The sequence below is a fragment of the Pollachius pollachius genome (genome assembly GCF_949987615.1).
Source record: "Pollachius pollachius genome assembly, chromosome: 3".
NCBI lineage: Eukaryota > Metazoa > Chordata > Actinopteri > Gadiformes > Gadidae > Pollachius > Pollachius pollachius.
Genome location: NC_136936.1, coordinates 31090589 through 31113945, shown reverse-complemented (window position 1 = coordinate 31113945; position 23357 = coordinate 31090589). Strand labels below are relative to the sequence as shown.

The following is a 23357-nucleotide window of genomic DNA, read 5'->3' as shown; positions in this document are numbered from 1 at the left end:
GCCATAGATTCCTCTCTGCCTGTTTCCATGGCGTGGACCTGCTCACGACCACCTGACCTCCCTCACTCCTCATCAATGGGCTGCTCCAAATCCCTCCCATGGCCTTGGTTCTGTCTGGCATTAACCAACTTACCTGGGGGCCGCTGGAGGTAGTCTGGGACAGGCTGGGCCACATCAAGTATTCCACAAAAAAAAGTAGCACAACTGACCCAATCTAAGTTAATGATCGGGATATAATTAGATCACGTTGGCTATGTAATCGCTGACAACAGGGGACATTTCGTAGTGGTTGGTGGAAACCGGAACATTTTAGCGTCCTTTGGCTTTTGTCAGGACTCAGGACACACAACTCAATATTGGGACTGTCCTGGCAAAACCAGGTCATCTGGTCTCCCTATCACAAGTGATAAAATAGCGTGGCAAGCGATTCAGCAAAAATGTGCGTTTGACAACAACGCCGGGGCCGCACTAACACTAAACTTTGATTTCAAGTAGGGGGCCACAATATATCATCCCGCAGGCCTCAATTGGCCCCCGGGCCGCGAGTTTGAGACCCCTGCTTTAACCTGACCCAACCTTTGGGCCTTCTATCCTTGAAGTTTGACTGCTTTTGAGAACGAGCTTTCGCCATAAGGTGACTTTCAGAGTGTGTTCCATCAGGTTCCGCTCTTCACCCAAGACTAGTCTCTCTCATGTTTTCTCGGGCAGGACATAATTAAAGCCTCCCCTCTACCAGCCTCTGAGGGCTGGTTCCTGTCCTGACTCCCTGTAGCCAGACTGACCTACGTTTGCCCTTCAAAACAACATGGTCATACTCACCTGATGACCCAGTGCGCCATTCAGTGGGAATATGATTGACACTGTTGCCATGGTCCTACTAACTAGATCTGGCCCGGCTAACCTCTGTCTTCTGGAGGTTAATAAAGTTGTCAGTGGGCCAGAAATGACCTGATGGTCATCAGTCCCTTAACGCCTTGGGCAAGACTGAGCGCAGTGAAGTCTGGCTCTTCAAGTCCAGTGGCCCAGTGGAACTGCCAATCAGAATGCCTCGGTGTCAGAGGTCAGGTCATCCTGATCATGGTCCTGATTCAACAGCTGTAGGACAAGCGGCAGGAATGTTAGGAGCCCCTTTCACCCTCTGACCTCTGACTCCCCCATGCAAAGCCTCTGTCAGCTCCTTCTGTCAGACATACCCTACTTTGGTCAGATTCAACCAATGTACTTGGTTGGTTGCAGGCAGATTCCAATCACTTTAAGGTCTTTGGTGATCCCAGAGTGTCCGAGATACAAGTTCTTTCTCACTGCCAAGCCTGGAGGTATGTAAATACAGTCAACCACCCAGTTGATCTCCATATGATGGGCAAACTCTCGGAGATATCCAGCAGTCTAACCGGTGGAAGCCATCAACTGCAATTAATTGAATAACCTTCTGACGCCTGGCGCCAAGCCCCAAGAAGGAGGAAGCCACTTGAGATGAGTGCAAATTCCTCCAGGTGTCATGAGCGGCTGTGGAATAGAGCCGTAATATCAGCAACATTTCTTTGTCCATGGTGTAGGCCATGACCTCTCTCCCTCCTAACCCATGGTGTACATATCCTGCCCACTGCCTTTGTCCTGTCTGGCAGCAACACAAACCCCATGTGAGGACCCTCCAACCCTGGGATTCACATACAAATACATGGTTGTGCCTGATAAAAACACATCACTGCCCAGCCCAATCCCCTCCTGTTGCTGTGCTTCGGGTGCATCGTGGCAATAAATGTCTAAGAAAGAAACCTCAGTGATCCATCCTCTTATCGATGGGGATGCCCAATTTGCTATGAACCAATCCTAGAGAGGGAGTCTACACATAGTGATGACAGTATTCACAAGTTATGCCATATATTTATAGTACATAGTAATTTATTCATTATATTTATTATACTGTGTATTTAATTGGCTCTATATGTTCTTCGATTGGAGCCAATTCAATACCCAGCAGCAGTCTGTAACTCCGATATCATAGTTTTCAGTTAGTATTTCACCCGTCAAACAGGAGAACTTGTGTGTGTGTAAACAAGCATGGATTAAATAAGCATGATACTGAGAGTAGATGAACAACACAATCCCATTGACACAACATTGGTCTCCTCCTCCCCCCAGCTACACCTTTCAGGTGGTGCACGACAACACGGACAGCATCTGGAAGTTCCAGCGGTACGAGCTGATCAAGGAGTACCACACCCGCCCTGCTGCCCCCCCGCCCCTCATCCTCTTCTCCCACCTCTACCTCTTCATCCGACGGGCTCTGCTATGCAGGCCGGCGCACAAGAGTAGTGAATTCAGTAGGTCGACGCAACCCTCTGAATCGACCATGGAGAAACTCAGGCCTTTTCTGTTCCCTTTACTTAAGTATTGGTTCTGATTATAACACATGTTGTATGCCTTTATAGAGATTGGGACTGACAGGGAGGGGGTTGAAAGAGAGAGGTTATGATCTGATGGCTCGAAAGTGGGTTGAATTTATGATAAGTTCACTTATTTATTTGACTGATTTTTTCAAAAAGATCTTGTGTAAAATGTATGCCAGCTCTGAAAGGAAGCCTTCAGGATTGGTCAACCTGGACACTGTTAACCAATCAGTGTGGTTTAAGTGACTAATGCGGACCATAACAGCTGGGTTCGATCCCTGATGTCCCCAAACTTTCTGGAGCCATCCTTGAGTGAAATGCCTAACCCTGATTCAATGACATTGTAATGGTCATTTCGTTTTCTTATGATTTTGATATGTACTGTATACAATGCTATTGAGTCTTTCAGCAGACCCTTTCATCCAGTTACAGTCAATACAGATACAGTCATTACGGAGCAGACCAGGGTTAGACTTTGAATCAAGAACGCTTACAGGTAGCTTAGAGACATCAGGATCAAAACCACTAGCTCTGGGCTGGGAGTCCAACACCCTCAACCAATGAGTACTGGTAATTGAGTCAAGCATGTATCCCTGATGTTCTGAACCATTCTGTCCCCCTGGGGTTCCTCCCTCAGAGGTGGAGCTTCCGCAGGCCGAGGAGGAGGAGCTGCTGTCCTGGGAGGCTCTGATGAAGGACAACTACCTGCTGTCCACACGACAGGAGCAGAGCCAGAGCATTGAGCGACGCATCAACGACACAGCCCAGAAGTAACCCCACCCCCCTGGCCAGGTCTTCATGACCTGAGCAGATACATTGACAATAACCTGATGTTGTTTGGAAGCAGACCCAGTGATGTTAAAAACGTAGAGGTACTTGAGCTCTGGTGTCTCCCCAGGGTCAGCACCCTGGCAGAGGGACTGGAACAGGACAGCAGCGCTGCTGCTGTGGCCAAACACCTGGCCCGACTTGAGGAGCAGGTGGGAATCTGGTTTAGTGATGCATTGTTGTGTTATTTACGGGCACTTTGTCTTTGTTGAGGGATAAAGTGAACACTTTATACACAGAATACACATCTTTTTCACCTTGGGTCTATAAGGTATGTGTGCACCATTGTCATTCATCTGAGCTCAGGCAGGTATGTTGGTGTGTAATTAAGCGTGCCTAGTAAAGCAGAGAGAAGCAGTAAATGCAGAGCCTATATAATCATGTAAACCCCTTCCTTCCTGTCTCCTTCAGGTCTCCCAGTCGAGCAAGGCTCTGCAGTGGATCATGGACAGTCTCCAAACCCAGGGCCTCCACGCTGGAGAGGAACCGCCTCAACTCAGTCAGTCACTTCCACTGGCTTTCTGTTCTCTGTGATTCTATGATTGTTTCCATACAGGAGAGGTTTTTTCCAAAGTAAATCTGTCTGTGAATGCACACACAGAGACAGGTAATGCAAGGGTGTAGGGCGTCTTGCTCATGGATGCTTGGGGACATCAGGGCATCAAACCCAGAACCTTTCCACTGTGAGAACAAATACCATAGCCATCATGCTTGCCGTTCAAACCAGATTTGGTCAAGGGTTATTATAATTAGTTAGAACTGGCTTGTGTCGGCTGTGTGATTTCATAACATCCAACTTGCCCTCTCACTCAAGGAGAATGGAAGAGAGGGTGGAGGCAGAGAGGAATGGGCTGTCAATTTCGTTTAGTTCAAAAATCTTCCTCTCTTCTGCTCTTTTCGGCTCTCTCTCTTTAGAAGTCTGTCAGTCTAAGGAAGATCTTACCTACAGCACATTTTAACAAAAGCTTATTTTATTCCATTTTCTGTACATAGATGAAAAAACTGTCCATCTTGCTATCTCACTTTTTAGCTGTTATTTTATGATTAGTATCTTCTCATGTTTGATCTGCAATGTGTCCCTTACTCATTGCTGCTCGTCTCACCTCCCATCCCGTCTCTCTTAGCAGCGGAGAGTGAGCCTCCAGGAGCCGGCTCGGGGGAAGGGGAGCGAGAGGAGGCCGGCTTCCACGTCAAAGCCCGGCTGTTCAGCTACCCCGGGGCCAAGGGTCCCCGCTTCCCTGTGCCTGAGGAGAAGGTCCCATGGGAGGTGACAGCCACCTTCCTCATCATCATAGTTATTATCAACGCCGAGGTTCCCTGAGCTAACGTGACCTCTGTTCTGTCCAGGTGACCTTTGGATCCTACGACCCTCCGACATACGACCCTGAGGAGAGCGAGGACCGCCTCGATGGGTACGCTGGTCTTTAACTCCTCCTCCTCAGTGGTCAGGACACGTTTCCTGTTCCTCCACTTCAAGAAATAAATAATGTTATTTTAATGATTGTATGAATGAGGATATATGTGCATAGAATATGAAACAATGCTTGGTTGTTATTTGAATGAACATAGCAGATTCTTTTATACATATTCAGTTTTGAAGATACATGCTTATGTTTCACCTTGTTCGTTATAATCTCTCGTCCAATCCACATGCTTCTCAGATCGCACAGGAAAGCCTTAGAGAAACACAGGTACAGGTCTAGAGCTCAGACACCCTGCATTAGAGCATCATTACTGACAATCTTACAGAGTTGATCTCTAATGTCCTGGTCCTGTTCCTCCCTGACCCGCTGAGCAGGAACCCTGGAGGGAGGACCGGCCTTATGGGCAGGGGGGCCCTCCCCAAGCTGGGGGCCAACCCGGTGCTGGACCTGGTTCTGACCCGGTAGGCCCCCCGCTCCAACCTCTGGACACATCCTCTCTCAAGGACAATTTGGTTAATAATATACAATATAATAATATACAATAATAATATACAATTAATAATATACAACTATATTTGTTTTAGTTGGAGAAACCAGGACCGATCGGCCTTAGAGTTCCTGGCTGTCTGGGACCAGTTCCAGGAGAGCTGGGCTCTACCTGGGGTGAGTTCCAAAACATGGTAGTCTAGTTTTCCCTCATGTCTTTAGGGTAGGGCTCTAACTGGGGTGAGTTCCAAAACCTGAAGGTTTTCCTCTCATCTTATCTGTTTAGCTCCAACTCGGCTGAGTTCCAACACAGGATGTTCAGTTCCCCTTCTTCTCCTCTAGGGGCCTGTGCAGTCAGAAGACCGCCTGCCAGCGGCTCTTGAAAAGATGATGGGGAAGCAGCTCTACCAGTACATACAGGAGAAGGTGGAGGAGGGAACTAAGGTGAGCGGCTAGGAATGTGCTAGGGTATATCCACATTGAGCTGAGCTCAACCTGACCTGCTCTACCCGTGTCTTACTTGATAAAACCTATTACTGAGAGCTAATTTGCTACAGTTTTGATTTTATCTGCGAGGAGATCTCTGAGGGGACCATGTTTTATCCTAAATTGTACAATTGTCTCTGGATCTCCACACTGTTCTACATAAGTTTATTTAAAAAATAACCGTCTGTATATATATATTCGTAAATCCAGTACGTGTCTGGGATTTCATCATATGTAATCAGAAGTTGTACTGCTCTCTGCCAGGTGTTTGAAGGCTATGTAGATGATGCCAGGAACACAGACAACTCCTGGGTGGAAGTGACCGTCCTGGCCCTTGAACTGGACAGAACCGGCCCTCTGATGACCAGCATCAACCTCATGGTGAGCAACCCTGTGCTAAACTGATAAAATGGACCAAAGTCCATATCTTTTCCGTACTAAAATATAAACAAATATCTTTTGAATGCAGTATAGTGTAATTAAAACTGATTTGATAGCTATTAAATGTTGTAAAGGTTTTTCAGGTAACTGATTTTTGTTATCGTTCTTATTTAGTCTGACTTTCATTTGGTGGTGGCATGTAATCCAAAGCATCCGAGTTCAAACATTTTCAAGCAGGGGTGGTCCCAGTGGGGATCAAACTCCAAACCTAGGTAGTTATTGTAAATACTTTGCTGTACTTGCCCAGTTGTATTTTAACAATGATAACGGATTAAGATAGGCTCCGGGAAAGGCTCCGGACAACGGTTACCACTGGACCCCTTAGCCATAAGGTTGTGGGTTCAGATCATAGATAGTATATAAAATGGATGTAGCATCCGGGCAGACCTCAGTTATTCCAACTGCATCCAATTCTCTTGGTTTATGCGCGTCGCCATCTTAGTTTGACTCATCATAGTTTGACTCCGCCTCATTTCCTTTAACCAAAAAAGGGCATTGATCTCCCGCCCCCCATCAGATACGCCCATCCAGGTGACGTACAGAGAGTGAGAGTCAGCGGCTAGCTGTAACTCAAGAGGCCGCACCCCTAATTATTCATACATTTTAACCTCCAATAAAATAAAAACTAGCCTCCTAAAAAAAAATTCACCCCCCTCAGTGTTGTCATGGAGATATGAACTAAACATACTGACTAGAATGGTTTTTTGGACCAGGCTGTAAATAGGTTTAATAAGACTGTGAAAACGGCCTGTTTAACATGTGAGTAAACAAAGAATTGCTCCCATTTGTTACCACCTCCTAGTGGCCACCCGGTGCTACTGCAATGTTTGTCACTTCCGCATTGAATGCTGGTATATCTCGCTGTGGTTGGGGCTTGGTTCAGACCCGATGTCCTCAGTCCCCATGTATCTAGACATGGGGTCTCAAACTCAACTTACCTGGGGGCCGCTGGAGGTAGAGTCTGGGTCAGGCTGGGCCGCATCAAGTATTCCACAGAAAAAAGGAGCACAACTGACCCAATCTAAGTTAATGATTGGGCTATAATTAGATAACATTGGCTATGCAATCGCTGACAACAGGGGACAATTCATAGCCGTTGGTGGAAACCAGGACATTTTAGCGTCCTTTGGCTTTTGTCGGGACTCAGGACACGCAACTCAAAATTGGGACTGTCCCGGCAAAACCGGGACATCTGGTCACCCTACCACAAGTGATAAAAAAGTGTGGCAAGCGACTCAGCAGGAATGTGCTTTCGACAACAACGTGCGGGCCGCACTAACACAAAATTTTAATGTCAAGTAGAGGGCCACAAAATATCATCCCGCGGGCCTCAATTGGCCCCCGGGCCGCGAGTTTGAGACCCCTGATCTAGACATTTGATCCTCCTCAGTAAACCCCTGTCGGTCTCTTTAATCAAAGCGCCTAATAACTCAACAGTAATAGGATCTTGTTTCTGTGTGTCAGGTGGCCCACAGCAGGGGGTCCGCGGAGGTGTTGGAGTGGCAGGAGGTGAGTGGCAGGGCTCGTCTGAGTGCCCACCAGAGAGACAGCCTGCGACGCGTGGCAGAGCTGCACCACAGGAAGTTCTAACGCTCCTCGTTTCTGATTGGCTAGCTGTGGCTTCAGACTCACGTTTACTTTTATTGTGGAAGTGACTCCTTGAAGTTCTACAGTGCACAGAATTCAAGCGCCATAACGTGTGCATGTTTCCCCTTGTATGTGCTTAAGCCTGAGAAGGTCTTTATTTGTTTACTGCACCAGTGCACCATTACTTTGCTCATAAGATAATCAAAGGAATGTTGGAACACTTACAGTGTGATTACTTCCTGTCGCTGACCTACTTCATTTTTTAAGGAATACATGTTGCTGTCTCCAAAGAACCAAATGACTATCAAGTACCTTTGGCCTTAATATTTATTAAATCTATAATGTAATCAACAGTGGGGAACTTCATGGTAGACTTTAGCCCACATCCCCACCAAATGATGTATCAATTAAAGATTTGTTTTGATAAAGGTATATGCGTCTATAGTTCCTTTTGGTTGCAAGTTACAAAAGAAAAATAAACAAAGCATGCAATATATATCGATACATCTATATCTTCATCTCTGGAAAAACAACCATCTATTGGAACCGGCCGGGGGTAGATAAGGATGAAACACAACAACCAAATAATATTGACTGAGTAAAAGTAAAGGTGGAAAAGGTAAAAGGGTTTTATTTTCACAACTCAAGACATAAGTATAACAATGCCTCAAAACAAACTTGTGGGGGAATAAGGGACCAAAAGGAAGTTGCCAAACAAATTAAACAAGTATAACAAAAGTAGGCCTAACTATTCACTAACTCTGCAACCAAAACCAAAGAAATTAAGGAAAAATACAAGGGGGGCAACAACCAACTGACCTAAGGGGTATTCCATCAACCAAGCTAAACGCAAAGACAGGCTTATATCGCTAAGCCTCGCTACTTTTATGGAAGAAATTAATGACTATATTCTAAGGCAAACCATGATTATTATTAGACCTATATATCTAATGGTAGAAAGCAGCTAGAACCGCCTCTGAACTCTCATCTAGGACTTGGCACGGTGCCAGGGTTTCTCAGGGATTAGAGCTGAGAAGCCAACACAATACCGGAGGCTATGGGGTCAAAGTGAACTGACCCCAAGCCAGGGGTATTGATTAGTGTCGCCGGCCATTCATGGAAGGGAATGTATGACTGATTGGCCATGGGGGGCCGTGGGCGGACACCTCACAAGAAACAGCGTTGTACGTGAGGATAAAAAAGAGGCCGGGATCTGTTGACCGGCAGTGCTTTGCAAACTACTCGGCTTTGTTGTTGTCTTTTTTAATGATAAAGTCTTTTTTGTCATACTTGCTCCGGACCCCTCGATTTCTTTTGCTCTCTTAGTTGAAGTGATAGAACGCGGTTATTTTCTACCACACTTTCAGTTAGAGTTCCGTTCCATTAACGTGACTTAAGGGACTCTCCGCTAAGTAACCATGGGAATTTATCCGACCAAACTAACCAGGGGCCTCTACGAATAGTCAAATCTCCTAACCTTTATGCCTCCTTTCCTTTACCTTTGTGGAAAACGTCATCGAGTCAAGGAGAGACGAGAAGGTGCTTTCTTTCGAACATAGGAAAAGACAGCACTGTTTAAAATGAATTCCGACTCCACTTTTCCTAACCGATGTCATTGCGCGACGGCGAGTATTGCTGACCTCTAGCATCTCTCGTGAAACTACAGTTTTCCAATTGGACTACAACAAGCATTCTTTCGATCCATGCATTCTTGTCGTATTGATTTCAATCAGGTTGTCGCCAACAGTGAGAATCACTTAGGTCGGACTTGGCCAATGGGAATATTTTAGGCCACGTGAATCCCAACTCACCTGTAAAAAAAAAAGAGCCTCAACTTGTACTTACAACTGTAACCTTCGTTGGCGACCTGTTGCTTTAAATATTGCCGCCGTAAAAGATTATGGCATACCAATATCTCCTTTCCTTTTGCAAATGTTGGTCAGGAGTAGCCTATGTTAAAGGAGAGTTAAAGAATGCATCAAGGCACCTTTCCTAAGCATTTTTAGAATTCGAACCACCTTTCCTCCAAGTACTTCCGGTTCATCTCCTTAGGAAGGAAAATTTCCTATGCAAAAAAGAGAATCTGTCGAGGCCCCTGGTCCGTGGAAGGCTAACTGCCAGGCTTACTTGAGTGGTGTTTCAGAGAAGTCTATCTGTCGGAAACAAGTGTACCATCAGATGGTTCCGCCAAGCCTAGTCCTCAGGATTTTGTCAAGTGAAAGACCACAATTGTTCAAATTTACATGAAGTACAAACAGCCTATATTTTCACTAAGTGTCTAAGATTAAATGATTGCAAATAAAATAATATCATGAATTGCACGTTGGATATTTTTTCAACCCATTTTTATTAAAAACTATTTTGCTGCAATCGGGAACCATCAGTTGGGTGAGTGGTCTAGCGCTGGCTCCACAGTACCAGCGCTAGACCAATAAATACGTCTTACAATTTCCCCAGAACCCAAATATAACTTGCAAAACCCCATGGTAAAGTTAATGTTAATATTAATGTTACTGATAGTGAAGTCTTTTTCACGTTGACAAAGACACCCTGGTGAAAATTAAATGTACTAAGTATACTTGAACTAAGTATCCTTAATGTACTTACAGCACCACTTAGAGCCAGTATATTTTAAGTGTGACATTTTCGCGTAATTTTAAGTATATTTAGTGCATTTAAATTGAAATAAAGTAGTACTATCTTTATACTTTTGGAATACTTCATACTAAAAATGTGCTAAAATGAAACAACTCTAAGGGCCCTATCTTGCATCCAGCGCAATTGACTTTCTACACCGACGCATGTGCCGTTGCTAGTTTGCAACTGGCGCGGAGCATTCTTTTCCCTCCACCGCCACGCGTCGCTAAATTAGGGAATTATCTTGCGCCCCAAGGGGCGGTTCAGCAAAAGGAGGAGGCGTGTTCTGGCGCAAACGTTCCCTGGTGCTATTTTGCAGTTTTATAAAACAATTCCGCCACAAACCAGGCAATACCTGGTTTAAAGTCAGTGGCGTGTTGTTCAGATGCTATTTTAAGGGTGCATGCATAATGTTGCTTGTGCACCTTGCACATACACTTTGCTGCTCTCATCTACCTAGCCACACATTCTTGGTAAATTATTTGGGAACAGCTGACCGCTGTAACAGCTGATACAGCTGTAATAAGTTGAGCAAACAAATATTTTCTTGACACAGACATCGTGTACAAGCCCATAACTAACTAAGGATTGATGAGTATTTGATCGTGAGAAAACACTGTTTTACCGTGAGTGAGTGTTAAAAAAAATGAATGAATGCGGGCGCGTGTGTGTGTATGTGTAAAATAATTAATTAATGTGGCCGTGCGTGTGTCCATCCATCTGTTTGAACGACCGCAAACTAAACATGTAACACATAAAACAGTCCATGGAAATGTTTATTAACGGGGGGTCACATGCATATTATGAACACAAGTCGATAACGATAATGTAAGGATATCCTGCAAAACACTATTATGTTCCTAAGAGGCCACCGTAGCTGGAGACTGTGACGTAACAAAATGTTTAATAAAGTTAGTTGAATACTTACCAGCTAAGATGTCAGTAGCATATTATTACATGGTACCAGGAGTAAAAGTATTAAATAGTTAATGTCTGTGTGAGAAAGACGGAATGGATGTCATAAAACCACCAGAGCCATTGAAGCTCACGGGAAATATTGATTATGCTTGGAAACAGTTTAAACAGGCGTTTAAACTTTATTTGACTGCAACTGGCGCCAACGACAAGAGCGGTGAGAGGAAAGTAGCATTGTTACTTACGATAGCAGGGACACAAGTGATAGAAATATTCAATACGTTTGAGTTTACAGATGGAGATGAAAAGAAACTGAGCAATGTTCTGGAACAGTTGGATGCATACTGTAGTCTGAAGAAGAATGAAGCATACGAGAGACATGTTTTTCGTTGCCACGTACAGCAGCAAGATGAATCGTTTGACTCGTATGTGACTGAGCTAAGGCTGAAAGTGAAATCCTGTAACTATGGCGACATGCAGTCCTCCATGCTACGCGATCAGATAGTCTTTGGAATACACAAAAAAAGGTGCGGGAACGCCTGCTAAGGGAGGACAGTCTGCCATTAGAAGATGCAATCAGAATGTGCAGAGCTTGCGAACGGACTGAGAAGCAGATAAAGATTTTTGAGAAGCCATATGTTACTACTGAAGCACCAGTGGGTGTAGACAGGGTCGTCAGAGCTCGCGCACCTCGCTCAGAGGGGGAACGTTCTAGTAATGCACGTGAAGCAGGATCAGACTACGTCATGAACTGTAGGCGCTGCGGTGGGAAACATCGCTTCAGGCAATGCCCCGCATATGGGAAAGTTTGCTCGAAGTGCAGGAAAAAAAAATCTGCTAGTGAAAAGAAACAAATTAATATGATGGAAGAGAGCGAAGGCTATGATGAGGATGACATATTCTATACTGACACTGTCACTGTTGAAAATGAGGCCACTTCAACATTGGAAGTTAGTGTGAACACAATAAATCCAGACAAGTGGATTGTGCCACTTACAGTGAATGGCACAGAGCTTCACATGAAACTTGACACAGGAGCTATGGCAAATCTTATCACATTGAAAGACTTCAAAGCTCTGCACCACAAGCCGGTCATAAAAAACACAAAAGTGGGATTGAGAGCTTACAATGGACAAATGATTGAAACACAGGGTGTCTGCAGGTCAACAAGTCCAGAATAAGCACATCAAGAGAAATCTACCGTTTGTGATAGTGCCAAAAGGGAAGGACTCACTACTGGGAGATCAAGCTTGTGAGGAAATGGGACTTGTTAAGCGTGTTCTAAACACTGCCAAGACAGAGAGAATAGTACAGTCACCGCAGCTGAAAAATACAAGAGTCACCACATCACAAGCAGAAAGCTGGGAAGCGCCGTATCCAAACATTTTTGATGGCATAGGGGTGCTGCCGTCCACATACAGCATTAAACTAAAGGATAATGCTAAACCTGTGGTGCATGCTCCACGTCGAATTCCGGTTCCACTGAGACAAGATCCTCGCAAAGAACTGGACGGAATGCTGTCATTAAATGTCATTCAACCCACCAAGGGAGCCACGGAGTGAGTGAACTCAATGGTCTGCGTAAGAAAGCCTAATGGTGCTCTCAGAATATGCATGGACCCAAAATACCTCAATGAAAACATCCTCAGATCCTGAGTGAGATGGCTGGGGCACAGTGGTTCACAAAGCTCGACGCGTCACATGGATTTTGGCAGTTGAAAATTGACAGTGCAAGCACAGACCTATGCACCTTCAACACGCCCTTTGGGTGCTGCAGTTATCAGAGACTCCCCTTTGGTATTTCCTCAGCACTAGAAATTTTTCACAGTGCAATGGAGAATGTGTTTGAAGGACTGGAGGGGGTCAGGTTAGGGTGGTAAGGAGAAATGTCAGTTCAGCACACAAGAAGTCACGTTTCTTGGAGATCGACTGACACCGGCAGGAGTACAGCCGGACATGAACAAAATCAAAGCAGTGGCGGACATGCCCCAGCCAACGGACAAGAAGGTGGTACAAAGAGCATTAGGAATGGTGAAGTACATGGGAAGATTCGTGCCTAATCTGGCCGCCAAGACTGTTGCTCTCCGCCAGCTCCTGCAGTCAAACACAGAGTGGTCCTGGCACCAAACACATGACAAAAAGTGGAAAGAAATCAAGGACATTTTAAGCACAGAGCCAGTGTTGGTGTTTTTTGATCCGAGTAAGAACACGCGAATCTCCACGGATTCCTCAAAAGATGGACTGGGGGCCGTCTTGCTGCAGGATCATGATGGAGATTGGAAACCAGTGGCTTATGCTGCACGATCAATGACAGAAGCAGAACAAAGATATGCACAGATAGAAAAAGAGTGTCTGGGGATTGTCTTTGGCTGTGACAAGTTCCACTCTCATGTCTTTGGCTTGCCACACATTGAACTTGAGACCGATCACAAGCCACTCATAACTATCTGCAAAAAGCATTTGAATGAGATGACACCACGCATCCAGCGTATGATGATGCATCTACAGAAGTATACCTATGAACTGTCATACAAGCCGGGAAAATACCTGGTAGTGGCTGATGCTCTGTCAAGGGCCAATACAGCACAAGGACTGAACACAGACGGCACAGAGGAATATGAAGCCATACGAGGCCACGTGGATGCTGTGGTGGAGGCTCTACCTGTGAGCTCTACCCTGAAAGAAAAAATAGTAATGGAGACTGCAGTTGACCACCAGCTCCAGAAAGTGATATGGCACATACGAAATGAGTGGCCAAAGCAAGCGTGCCAGCAGTACTACTCATTCCAGGATGTATTGGCGGTAGCTGGTGGCCTGCTGCTGAAAGGTGATCAAATAGTCATCCCAACAAAGCTGCGGAAGAAGGTCCTCCAAATACTGCATAAAGGGCACTTGGGCATAGAGAAAACAAGGAGACTAGCCAGACAGACTGTTTACTGGCCAGGCATGAATCATGACATAGCAGAGATGAACAATGACTGTGCCACTTGCCTTACTTACCATAACAGACAGCAAAGAGAACCGCTGCTCATAGATATGAGGGCGGAGCACCCCTGGGAAAAAATTGGGACAGACCTGTTCCACTTCAGAGGGAGAGAGTATCTACTGATGATCGACTACTACTCCAACTATCCTGAGATGGCTCTGCTCATGAGCACAACAGCAACGGGAGTAGTTAAGCATATGAAGTCCAGCTTTGCACAACATGGCATTCCAGGAATTTTCGTCTCGGACAATGGGCCTCAGTATGCCAGTCAGGAGTTCAAGCAGTTTGCCAGAGAGTATGGATTTGAACACGTCACAGTAAGCCCACACTTCCCACAGGCAAATGGCAAGGCTGAGAAGGGTGTTCAAATAGTGAAAAGTCTTCTGACAAAGGCAACAGAGAATGGTGAGGATCCTTATTTACCTCTGCTCGCTTAAAGAGCAGCACCTCTGGTGTGCGGGAAGTCTCCGACTGAACTGCTCATGGGCAGACGACTGCAGACGACTACAGACACAGATACCAACAGTGAAGAAACAAGTCTCCACACCTGTGCTGGAGGCCATGAAAAAACTACAGAAAAAAACAAAAGAGATACTTTGATCGCACAGCAAAAGCAATGCAACCTCTGCAGGCGGGCGACAGAGTCAGAGTTTTCAACACAGAAAGACAGGATTGGCAGCGCGCTGGAACAGTGCTAAATGAAGTGGCTCCGAGGTCCTACGCAGTCCAGACGGACACCGGGGCTGTGGTCAGACGAAACAGGTTGCAGCTACTCAAAACACAGGCCAGCAATGCAGTTCCTTCAATAGAGGAGCATATGAACAAACATGCACAGCAGGGAACAGTAACAGATAATCAGCCAGTGGTTTTGGAGGAGAATGCACCTGTCATGACGGAGCCAGAGGCAGCTCCAGAGAGACAGTCAGAGCGCAATAGAAAAGCCCCTGACAGACTTGATCTATAGCAGAAGGCTGTAAGCTCATTATTACACAGTTGAGCTATAATAAGTTTATTGTTTTAAAGGAAATGATCAGTTAAAAGAGTTAACATCAGGTAATGTGTTGAGCCTTAGTTAATACCAGGTAATGTGTAGCTTTATTGTTGAGTCATGTTCTCATGCTCAGGTTAGGCTAAAGTAATTGTGACACAGTCTGTTTGTTATGAGGCGGTGGTAAAGACCGTCCTCCTACGGTGTGCTAAGTACTGGCAACCTCTGGCACCAAATTATTATTTATTTACTTTATGTTTAAAGAGTGCACAGTGAATCTGTTTTTATTTTACTGTATAAGGGAGATGTAAGGATATCCTGCGAGACACTATTATGTTCCTAAGAGACCACCGTAGCTGGAGACTGTGACGTAACGAAATGTTTAATAAAGTTAGTTGAATACTTACCAGCTAAGATGTCAGTCGCATATTATTACAGATAATGCATACAATACTGGTAAAAAAGCTATGTTTGTTAATGTATTGCGTATATCTTTAAATAGAACCACAGTTACCGCATATCATATGTGTGTTAAGTTTTCTTTGCCGAAATGTATTTAAAGATTTGAAGAAAACACTATTCCATGTGTGAATTAGGCCATATTATATGGCCATTAACTGAGCCATTTAAGGTTTAAAATTCATGTGGTCATGCATCTGTCTCATCGGAGACTGCAAACGTGCTGTCAAAATATCAACTTGTCAGATTCAAATGCGCTCATGGCCCTTAAAGGGGATGGGAGATGGCACTCTCATTGGTTGATTGCACGTTACGCCCAAACCACACCTACAGGTAATCAGGCTACTTCAGGGCAACCCTTTTTAGATTTGCGTCGGGCGCAAGAGCCATTTGTCCGCCGGTATAATAGCAACATCGCTATTATACCGCTATTATAAACGCAAGAACATCAAAGCTACTTGCGTTTGGCCCTTCTCACTTGTGTTTCAGACTGTTAAAATAGGGCCCTAAGTGTACTTCGCACATACTAAGTACACTTCAGTGTCATGCTTCATTTCTAGCATTCAAGATCTCTTAAAGGTCCCATGGCAGGCTACTTTATCGATGCTTTAATATAGATATTAGTGGGTCCCTAACACAGTATTTGAAGACGTTCCCGAAATTCAGCCATGATACAGAATTACAGCCACTACTACGAGCCAGTCGCACATTGAGCTTTCCCTGAATGCGCCGTTTCGGTGTCTGTAGCTTTAATGCAAATGAGGAGGAGAGAGGCGGGTCAAGGAGGAGGGTGAGGGTGTGGCCCTGAGCAGCTTGCGGCCACGGAACCATGCACTGTTTACAGTGGATGTATCGCAATGGCGAGGCGCACACAGCCTTTGGCTGTGTTCTGTAAATATTCTGGAGTCCTGGAGCTCTATATCTAAATAATATCATATTATACATAGATATCTATATCATAGCATACACTAAAAAAAAGCAAACTGGGTGTCTGTTACCTTATCCTAAGTCTAACATGTAGCTTCTACTATATAAAATCATGCTTTGTGGTTGAACAGTTTTAAAATATGTAGTTTTAGCATAAAATGCAACAATCTAAAATTTACTAGAATCATTTATGTTAAAACAACCTAACTCTAATGGGTTAAGATTGCAAATCAATTCTGCTTACAACTCCAAAGCAGTAGGTGGCAGTTATTCCTAATTAGTAGTGCCCCTCTCCGTTGAAGGCCATGGTCAAGGTGACATGCCTTTGTTGGCAAAGAGGAACCGTCATTTTGAAAATATATATCACGTGTGGAAGAAGGTAAGTTTAATCTTTTACCATCCATCGAACAGAAAAGCAATACGGCTGCAGAAATGTTATCGACAGTTAGTTATTGTCCTCTTTTGCGTTTTGGATGATTTTTTCGTCACTGGGCGTTTTATTAGAGTGCATTAATATATCCAACTGTCGCCATGCGCATAGCTAACTAAGCTTACAAGCTAGCAACCTGAGGTTGGCGGCATCGTTGACAACGCGCGGACTCATTTACAAAACCGCAGACGCTAATGCAGGCATGGCTGGCGGGGGATAATCGCCTGCCTTTGGTGAATGTAGCTTTGTAACAGACTACTTGAATAATAGTGGTGACGAATATTCCCCCAATCCGCATCTTGGCCGCGGAAAGGTCGGCACTTAATAGTCATTCGCTCTGTGTTTGGAAACTACCACGGCATCCTGGCATCTTAGCGGGGTTTCTCTGTCAACTTCACGTAGCATTAGCTCCTCTAGCTGGTAGAGCGTCAACACAGCAGTTCCTCGCTACGGAGCTTTTCACAGTCTGATGTTTTTCACTTTGTTGACGAGGTGTGCAACATTGAGTGTACTGTTGCACTGCTTGTGTGGATTAGCACATAGCCCCGCATTTTTCCAACCACCGACCTCGCCCAGCAACTTCTCAGGTGTCATAACATGAACATTTGCTATGGATGTCTAACCGTATCTGTCGGTCGCACCGCGGCACGTTCACACGTTCCACAAACACAAGGAAACATTTATTCCATGTATTTGTCCACCAAAAATAATAGAACCATCAGTCATACACTGTATTAACTATTGTTTTTATATTTGTAGCTCCTTTTCTAAGACTGTTTAAAGTCATATTTCTCCCTCATCCTGTCTCTCTTTTCTCTCAATTTATCCCAGAAATTTGTGTCCAGTGTCATCTTACAAGAGATAACCATTCACCATACTCCTGTGAAAGTGTCCTCTTCTACGGCTTCATCAAACAAGAGTGATGAAGGGAGTCATCTGCTAGTGTCAGGTTCATGATTTAAATACTTTAGTATATAACTAAATGTAGTGACAAGCTGTTTAAGCTCAAGTAAGGTGAAAAGGGGAAAATAGGAAATGAAAGATATTAAATATTATGCCTGATTTTACTGTTCTGTTACTGATATGTGGAGGTGCAAGGAGTGTAGTGTATCTTTTTCATATATCATAAAAATTGTTACATTTGAAAGAAAGTATAATTCAATGTTTTGTTTGTGAAATCTTCTACCTGTTGATTAAAATGTTTTTTATCTTTTTTGATTGTCCTACATACTCAGACTGATGCCATTGATGTCGGAAGAGAGTGCATCATCCAAGCCCTGTGTGTGTACCTGAATGAAGAGCCCGAGAACCTTGTTAAAGAATACATGGTATGTAATTTAGTTTGTGTGTGTTTGTTAGTTTGAGTGAGTGAGTGATAAAAATGGGACTGGTATAAGATATCTTTACATCTATTTCCCCCTTTTTTCTGTGAAGAACACAGATGGTGAAAGCAGTGAAGCTGCAATGATGGAGACGACATTTGGAATCTCTGTCATTCGCAAGGAAGGTGCAGAGCCAGATGTTGGACCGGCAGATGTAGGTATTGTTCTGGAGGGTGTGCAAGTTCTGGATGAGCAGGGAAACGTACAACTTGCTGTGGCCATGTTGTTTGCGCTTGTATATGCTCTTAACCTCAGCTACCCGCCACAGCTGAGATACACCTTTGAAGCTTTGCAGAAGATCATCATGGTGCTTGATGGAAACAGACTCTCAAAAAAAAATCAAACACTGAAAGCTCTACTTGCGCGTTAGTCACCCTCAATAGAGTAAACTACAGGTAGGGGTTACTGTTATGGGAAGGTATTTGAAGCCATTTGAGTATTTACTGTATTTACTAAAATGGCAAGCTGTGTTTCTGTATTAATACTTCCAACTGTTGCTATTTTGGGCTTACAAAGTAGAATGTTTTGAATTGTTTCTTTAGACAAAGGGAAGGTAAAAAAAAAAGGTGTTATTTTCTACTATACTAACTATTTTGTTTGACACTTGAGATATGGATGCACAATGCTGTATTTTGTTTGTTCTCAAACATTTTTCTTTGCACTCAGTTGCCAGGACCACTTTCTGCGTATAACCAGCTTTGATTTGTTTTTTGGTAATCAGAAAGCTGTAAATATAGACACCTAATGTCAGTTGTTAAATGGTTATGTCTGTGTATAGGAATGTATGTTGCAGACTGATTTCTCAAAAGCCATTTGAGCTTTTTTTGGCTACCTAGAAGAATCCAGAAATGTTCTGTTTCTGTAGATTTGTTTTACTGACATGAATACATTTTATATGTTGATGTTGCCAATGAGATGTAAACTGGGGGCAGGCTCGACAGTGGGCTCAAAATTGTAACCCAGCAGTTACAATTTTTGCTTGTACATCTGTTTTTTTTTTTTACAGACATAACATGATGTACAGACTGTTAAACACTGAAATTGCACACTGTATTGTTTGTTGTATTTTCACAGCAACAGTCTGTTTTGCCTTTTCTGGTAAAGTGATTCCAACAAATCCAATTTGCTTCGTGTTTTTCTTTTCCAAACTTGACACCAGCTGGGGGTATATATGCTGACATTTATGTTTAAATTGCTGAATATGTATATGTTAAAAATTATTTATTTTCTGAATATTTACTATTGATAAAGGTAATCTCTTAGGCTAAAGCACTTCAACCTAACTTTGTTTTGTTGGCTCAGCACAAGTAATTCATGTACTGTACTATTTTAAAAAGTAGTTGTAACTACCCTATTAAATTAAGTAACTCATAATCCTATCATACAAGTTTAAATGGCGTAAGAAAATTACGTTAGTATGTTAAATTTACCCATACAAATCTAGTTGGACTGACCCCTGGTAATTAAGTAATAGTAATGCAAATACATCATATTGACCCAACATATTTACATTTTGTTCACTCGACAAAATAGTTTCTCGCTAAATTAAAGCATTTTATTTAGGTGGAAATTATTTCCATAATTTTATTACGCTCCGGGAACAAGTTATTTTTTTGAGTGTATATATTATCACGGCCAAAAGCTGTGTGCGCCTCCAGAAGATATTATGGATTTCAAACGATTGCGTCGGGTTCTCCGACGTCTCTGGTTCTTCCACATCCACATAGGCCTGTCGCGATAAGCAATAAATCAATTAATTGCGCGATAAATTAAAATGAGCGATAATTTTTTGCCGGCCGCAATAATTTCCATTTGCACTTTTTTTTTAAATCATTGCTTTATTGGCCTAATCTGAGAAGAAATCTATGCCATTAACAGAAATATTATAGGCCTTTATTACACGGGTCTTCTCAATGCCGTGGAACGCTCCATTCACTTGCATAGATAGTAGTCCAGTAACTTGTCAACCCCAGTGTCTTCGGTTGCTAAGCAACGTCAACGTCTTTGGCGGACTATTTCTCTGCTGATCAACACGATGAATGCTGCTAATGAATAAATTGTAAAAAGACACACCATGTGAGGTTATTTTTTCGTTTTGGCAAGTAGCCGTGTAATAAGCGGGATAATTCATAGAACGTCGCCGGTCATTATCAAAAATAAGCCCCTTCAGGGCTAAGCAAGACACCTCCGCTGCACGTCCTGTTCGCCCTGTCTGGGCTTATTTTCCCGATAATGACCGGCTTTCTATACATTATATATGTTTATATATATATTATATATATTAGCAGAGTAGGCGTAAGTAACAAATGTCGGGTTGAAATCGGGCTCGGGCTCATAATTACAGGGCACAACGAGTAAACCCCCTCGAGCATTTTTTTGTTCAAATAGACTGAATCCATTTTATTTATTGTTTTTTGTTGTTTTGTTAATTTATTTTGGATATTTTAAATGTCTTCCAGACGTCCAGTTCCACTGTTCTTTAAAAATAAAATTTTATTGATCTTCAAAAGGGTGTGCTTGCATTATTATGCCATTATCATTATATTAGTTGAAAACTTGCAATATTATCGCTTATCCCAATAATTTCTGGGGCATTTAATCGCCCAGAAAAAATTGTTATCGTGACAGGCCTACGTCCACATCAATCTGAAGTAGACTGAACGACGACATGGAGGAGAAAGGGATTGTTGCCCGCGATTGTTGACCACGATTTTCTCCCACCGGAGCCTCGCGCAGCGGGTAGTGCTAAGGCACCCTTGGCAGCGGGCAGCGGGAAGCGGGAGACAATCTCGGGCAACAATCCCTTTCTCCTCCACGTCTTGGTTCATGTACTTCAGGGAGTCAAAGCCAAAGTTCCTTTCCCCCCAATACCTTCTAAACCATGGCTGAGATAACCCCCACTACGAGTCTCGTTGAACTGGTGGAAATACCAGAGACGAGAGTACCACGTGTTATGCACCATAACAACAACAGCAGAACGGTTATCCGAATAAAGCAGTGTAGGTCTACAACACTTGCGGTACAGTCCTAGAGCTCTATATCTAAATAATATCATATAGCTTAATAGGCCTACATATCATATAATACATATTATCACGACCAAAAGCTGTGTGCACCTCCGGACGATATTATGGATCACAAACGACTGCGACGGGTTCTCCAACGTCTCTGGTTCTTCTACTTCCACATCAATCTGAAGTAGACTGAACCGCGCGCCGCCGGCTGCCCGCTGCCGGGCAGTGGTGCCTTGCAGCAATGGGCAGCGGGCCTCAACGATGGCTGAGATAACCCCCACTAGTCTTGTGGAAATACGAGAGACGTCAGAGAACCAACGAGTTACGCGCCATAACACCAACAGCAGAACGGTTATTCAAATAACAAAGTGTGCAACACTTGCGTTACAGTGTGTGTAATCACAAACACACACACACACACACACACACACACACACGGCGCTCGCAAGGTCTTAGCTCATTGTCTCATTGGCTGTGTCTCAATTCAGGGGACTATGAAGGTGTGACCTTTGTAGACCGTGATGGCCAGACCGAAGGCCGAACAAACGTTTTTAAATGAGACGGTCTGGCCCATAGACATCCTTTATCATAGACGGAGCATCGAACGCTACTGCCAGACGAGACGAGGCGCAGACGAGACGTGGGCTGCCATCAGTAGATCACCCGTCGACGCCATTTTGTTTTTAAGACTCGATAGGTAGATTGACGAACACAGAGATTGTGACATCCGTCAGCAACACGCAAGCTCTGTGTTCGCCAATCTACTTATCGAGTCTTAAAAACAAAATGGCGTCAACGGGTGATCTACTAACGGTATTGTGTGTATAAAATGTCATTTTTAATAAACAATCTGTGCACTTACAAAGTTCTCAATGCCTCGTTTTATATGTTAAGACCCTTATTATACTACCAAAGAAGTGTCGGGCTACTTTTAGCCTTTTAAGTGGTTTAAAATAGCGATTAGGTTTTTACCATAACAAATGCCCCCATCGTTCCAAGTTTATAGCGTTTTGATAGAATCGGCTAAAAACAGCCAACTGAAGAAAGCGTCTATATACAGTTTTTGTGCTTCAAAACGAACGTTTCAACTCATTATCATACAAAACATATCCAAAATCCATTTTACACCGGAATTACCCTTTAAGTAAAAGGAAAAACCTCGGACACAAGAAGTTATCGGAGCCGTGCACTAGGCCCTCTCGAATGCCGGGCCGAAACAACATTTGTTTCACTACGAAATATATAAAACGGCTAATAAAACGCTTGAGGTGGCATTTTGAAAAGAGAAAACTTAAATTTTTTAGTACATGGCATAAAGATAATTATGAGCCTTTGATTGATATCCAGTCATTTTTTGCGGAGACACATTCCTGTTCCCCACTTGTATTGGAGTGAACAGAGATATCTACTTCTGGGCCCTTTGAGCACTGGTGGATTGCGGAATTATGCACTGTTCCTGGGGGCTTGTACGGTTTGCAGCGCCGGCCGGCTCAGTGTAGCATACAGTGTATCCTAAGCCAATTCAATCGACAAATGAAACATGGAAGGGGACGAACTGCTGGTTCCTAAAATAACTAATAAGGGATCAGTGATCTGGCAGTTTTTTGGATATCGAGAGGAGGACGTGGAGAAAAACACGCCAATGCTTCTAACATCTTGCCTGATCTGATATCGTCATGGTTGTTATGTTTGTTCCATATACAGGTCATACTCAGAAAATTAGAATATCTTGCAAAAGTTCATTTATTTCAGTAATTCAACCTAAAAGGCCAAACTAATACATTATGTAGACTCATTACATGCAAAGTGAGATATTCCGAGCCTTTATTTGTTATAATTTTGAAGATTATTGCTTACAATTTATGAAAACCCCAAATTCAAAATCTCAGAAAATTAGAATATTGTGAAAAGGTTCCATATTGTAAGCTCAAAGTGTCACATTGTAATCAGCTAATTAATCCAAAACATCTGAAAAGA

General features: G+C 43.5%; 1 protein-coding gene across 1 annotated transcript in view; it reads left to right on the top strand.

Moving 5' to 3' along the window:
- trpm2 (transient receptor potential cation channel, subfamily M, member 2) overlaps positions 1-7645 on the top strand; it is a gene marked incomplete at both ends in the record, with an annotated part of 29649 nt that extends 22004 nt beyond the window's left edge. Inside the window, 12 exons of the mRNA XM_079733779.1 lie at positions 2143-2324; positions 3028-3160; positions 3289-3370; positions 3630-3717; positions 4343-4485; positions 4566-4630; positions 4880-4909; positions 5017-5103; positions 5227-5305; positions 5471-5572; positions 5879-5995; positions 7520-7645. Of these exons, the coding sequence (XP_079589905.1) occupies positions 2143-2324; positions 3028-3160; positions 3289-3370; positions 3630-3717; positions 4343-4485; positions 4566-4630; positions 4880-4909; positions 5017-5103; positions 5227-5305; positions 5471-5572; positions 5879-5995; positions 7520-7645 (1234 nt within the window). The remainder of the gene's footprint in view (positions 1-2142; positions 2325-3027; positions 3161-3288; positions 3371-3629; positions 3718-4342; positions 4486-4565; positions 4631-4879; positions 4910-5016; positions 5104-5226; positions 5306-5470; positions 5573-5878; positions 5996-7519) is intronic.
- Between the last annotated feature and the right edge of the window lie 15712 nt (positions 7646-23357).